This window comes from Egretta garzetta, unplaced genomic scaffold (genome assembly GCF_000687185.1).
Source record: "Egretta garzetta isolate BGI_Z169 unplaced genomic scaffold, ASM68718v1 scaffold430, whole genome shotgun sequence".
Classification (NCBI taxonomy): domain Eukaryota; kingdom Metazoa; phylum Chordata; class Aves; order Pelecaniformes; family Ardeidae; genus Egretta; species Egretta garzetta.
The window spans coordinates 934,068-938,293 of NW_009258267.1; the positions used below are offsets into that span (position 1 = coordinate 934,068).

A 4,226-nucleotide genomic window follows, 5' to 3' on the forward strand; every position below is an offset into this window, starting at 1 on the left:
GAAAGAAAGAAACAATTTTGTTATGGTGATGAAGTCAATTTTCTGAGCCTATAAAATGCACATCAGTACACTACATTTTCAGTTTCTGATCCTGGTTCTAAATTGCCTCTGTTACTTGCACTGAATGCTGTATCAGTGCGTAGCCTAGATGCTGGTACTGTACCAATGTGAAACAGTCCCTTAAAAATGTATTTATTTGTATTTCCAGAAAGATCATGGGTTGCTACGGGAAGTATGCAGCCGTCACTTTGACCATTTTGTCTGTATTTCTGCATCTTCTTCATGCTTTCCCAGACGGAGAGTTTCTCATGCAGGGTAAGCTGCTTTCAGCATTCAGAAATAGGGCAGTTGTCCATAAAGAGTATTAATTAAACTTTCACATGTTTTATAAATGTGGTCATAAATCTTATCATTCAGTTGCATTTGTTGACACTGAGATATGAAAGTATAATAAATCAAGATAATTTTGCACTGAGTATACTCCTTATTTCTTCTCTAAACTTGATTTCTCCAGGTCAAGAGTCTCCCAGATGACTGTGCCCTGCTTAGGGACATGGTTTAGTGGTGGGATGGCAGGGTTAGGTTAACGGTTGGACTTAATGATCTTAAAGGTCTTTTCCAACCTAAACGATTCTATGATTCTATGATTCTATTCTATGTTGATGTGGGTGATCTTAATCCTTGAAACATTACCAGATAGAAATGTTCTGGTTTCTATGCCTGAGATCTAAATGGCAATGTAATATCAGGAACAGCAGAATCATAGCTTCTTTTTATAATATGCAGAATATTTTTCCTATATAGATCCCAGAATATGGGATGTTGGTGGTGTAGCATTCTGTGAAAGGGCATATTAGGAAGATTTTAGGGGTGTTCTGGAGGTTGCGTTGTTTTGGGTTTTTTTATTCAGCCTTGAATTGAATATAGAAAAAAGTGAGATAAAAAAAAAGTGAGCTAGAAAAATCTTGGGATGACCGGGAATTTTTAAAATTCTTGATAACAGAGTCTTGCCTGAAAACAGGCAATGTTTAAGAAGCACTGCAAATCCTGCTGGTGCTATTTAACTCTCTGTAGCTAGTAGGAAATTTTCTAGGAGGAAGCTAGTGTAGTAGACATACAAAAAAACCCTCCACAACTGTCAACTAAATTAAGTTGGAAAACCAGAAAAGACACAGTGATGCTTGTGCCTAACCCAGAAAGCCACACTCTAGTTTTACAGACGGTGCACATTGCAGAGTTGAAGGGCCCTAAAGAGGAGAGCTTTGCTTTTCTGTTCTACAGACGTCAAGCAGCAAAATGCGGCTGGTGCTTCCTCTTACTGCCTGCACTTTTCCTTTCTTTATGAAAATGAAAATACAGCTGGAGACCAAGTAAAAGTCTCTTCCTTATATTTTTATGGCAGGTTGTCCAGAGTGCAAGCTAGGGGAGAACAGATTCTTTTCCAAGCCAGGAGCACCCATTTACCAATGCACTGGGTGCTGTTTCTCCCGGGCCTATCCCACCCCGATGAGGTCCAAGAAGACCATGCTCGTTCCAAAGAACATTACATCAGAAGCAACGTGCTGCGTAGCAAAGGCTTTTACCAAGGTGAGGCTGTGAATGAGACCCGTTTAAACGTGTTTTAGGATGCAATGGTTAGCTGAACCAGTGAATAGAAAAGAATGTGTTTTTGCTGGAGGAACCTGGAGAACTATTTGAGGGAAGCATCCTTGGCATTTATATCCTTTGCTCTTGGGTTCTTTCTTTTTTCTGAAGAGGAAATTAAAATGTCAACCAGTACCGAGTCTCATATTCAGCTGGGATGCGGAAATTGATGCAGCGTCACTGCCTTCAGTGAAACTACTTTGACTTGTGACACCTGAAGTTCTGGTGGTGGACTTGCTGTCCCCGTTGTTTTTAGCTCCCCTGGGTATTCACCCTCCCCTTAAATGCTATGCAGTGTGTATTTGATTTTAATTAATCATTTTCCTTGCATCTTTCCTGCATAGGCAGGAGTTCTCTGGGAAGGTGGTTGGTCAATACTATCAATTACATGTATGGGAATGAGGGACCAAAACCGTCTGCGCTCATTAGATTAATTGAGGTTGTGTTTACTTTTAATAGCATAACCAAGAGGGAACTGTAAATGCATGCAACTACTTTGAGCATTTAACACTCTCCTCTGGAAGATTCTCTTAAAGAGAGATTCTGCTAAAGCTGATTGTTTTGGGAGTGATTCAGCTCCAGGTGAAGAAACTTTATATTTTATTGAATAAATGGTGAACTAGTTGAAACAAGCTAGGGTGCCTATCCTGTGGTGATCTCAATCAGGCTCATTAAGTGTGTTGACTAGAGGCTCAGTTCAGTTACTCACTCACAGATTGGGTATCTGAAATACCCTGGGGTACTCAAGACATCTGTGTATGGCTGGCAGACAGAGGACCCATAAAAGACCCTCTGGAGTGGCACCTGGAGGCTTGGTGGGATTCCCTCTGACATCCCAAATGGCAGCTGATTGCTCCGTGTGCACTGCTGAACAGAGCGCTGGGTCTCCACTGGCTGTGATGAGAGCCCAGATACCTGACTTACCTACAGACACCTACAGCTAAGCCTGGCTGAGTCCTGGCTCTTCATCTGAGTAGAGCATAGATCTTTTTCTAGACCACTGACATTATACTTGCCCTGAGGCAGCAACTAGGATTTGGCTGAGATTAAAAATAAAAATGACTCATCATGTTTGTGGTCTCCGTTTTTATAATCCCCAGGTGAAAAATTCTAAAGACGCTTCCTGATTTTTCATAGATTGGTTTCTTTACACTTTCTGAAAATGAAGCATGTTAAGAAGTGCCAAATTAAGGACACCAAACTATGTCACTATTGAAAACTTTCTCTTTACAGCTCTGAAAGCCACTGATGATGCAACTTCACAGGTTGGCATTCAGAGGCTGTTCTAGCACACGTGCCCCAAAAAGCCTGTGTACCTTGTGGTTAAGAAAAAGGCTTCAGACATCTTGTGCTTGAGAATGCTGTTTTTACTGTCTAGCTAATCCTAATGGTTTGTTATGTGTGTGTGTTTTCTTTTTTTAAGATTACCCTTAAGGACAATGTGAAGATAGAGAACCACACAGACTGTCACTGCAGTACCTGCTACTATCATAAATCCTAAAGCCTGTCCCTTTGTTAAGGATCAAGGACAACGGTGAATGGAATATTTGTTTTTCAGCTTTTATAGCACTGCTGTGTAAAATCTTATGTTTCCTGGTCAAGACACTGGGTAGACTTTTGAATAAGATGGATGGCTGTTTTATTTCCTCTTTGCTTCTTCCTGCATTTAAGTAAGTTTAATTATTTCCATTAGGGATAAAATACAGCACTTGCATGACAACCGAAGGCTTGATCTATTTTTAAAATAAACTGTCAGTTAGATCATCAATGTTTCTTGAGGAAAAACAATGATTTAATAGCTTAAAACAAAAAATTATTCTGCTGCAGTTAATTTCTAGATTTATGGGGTTTTTTGCGGGAGAGGGAGGGAAGGAGGAAGGGAGGGATGGGAAAGTGGATAGAAAAAGAAGCAATAATTTCCCCTTATTCATTTAGTGATTAGATTTTTTTGAAGACTCAACATTTCATTTCTCCCGTGTCTCTTCTGTTTTTTCTTTACCTTGTGGGCAGAAAGTTTAATGGTATCATCTATGCGCAGTGCTCTGTCCTTATTTTTCTTTAAACTTAATTTCCTCTCATGTAGAGAGATAAATGGATGCAGAATCAGACATTATAAAGAATTGTACAGTCTGGTGTAGCAATGGTAGAATAGAAGAGTGCTACAACAGTATTAGCTATTTAAGGTATGCCTGAGCAGCATGGTATAGGGCTTTAGTAATTCCCAAATGCAATGTGCTGGACCCAGCTACACAAATGGGTAGGGAATATGTTAGGTGGGAAGTGGACCACAAAGTATGTATTTGGAAAACATGACCTTAATATCATAAACTGCGATTTTAGAGTTCAGTTGTAGTGGATTGGATAGGGCTCTCTGGAGGAGCTGCTTTCAGGTCTGGAGCCCGCTCATGGGAACTGAAGGAATTCCCTTGCTCTTCATCCAAATGTCTGGGGTGAGGTCAGCCTTGCTATGGTCTCTGGCTGCAAGGGTTTAAATGCGCTGTCGCAAAAAGCCTCAGGTATATTTGTGGAGGATTTCCCTGCAGCAAATGCTGTGAAGGTAGCAGTAAGAGCTTCTAATGGGG

General features: G+C 40.5%; 1 protein-coding gene across 1 annotated transcript; it reads left to right on the plus strand.

Moving 5' to 3' along the window:
- The first annotated feature begins 215 nt into the window (after nucleotides 1-215).
- On the plus strand, nucleotides 216-3,145 carry CGA (glycoprotein hormones, alpha polypeptide). Its single transcript, XM_035888579.1, has 3 exons — nucleotides 216-315; nucleotides 1,403-1,587; nucleotides 3,068-3,145. The coding sequence occupies exons 1-3, from the start codon at nucleotides 216-218 to the stop codon at nucleotides 3,143-3,145; spliced, it is 363 nt and encodes a 120-aa protein (XP_035744472.1).
- The last annotated feature ends 1,081 nt before the right edge of the window (nucleotides 3,146-4,226 follow it).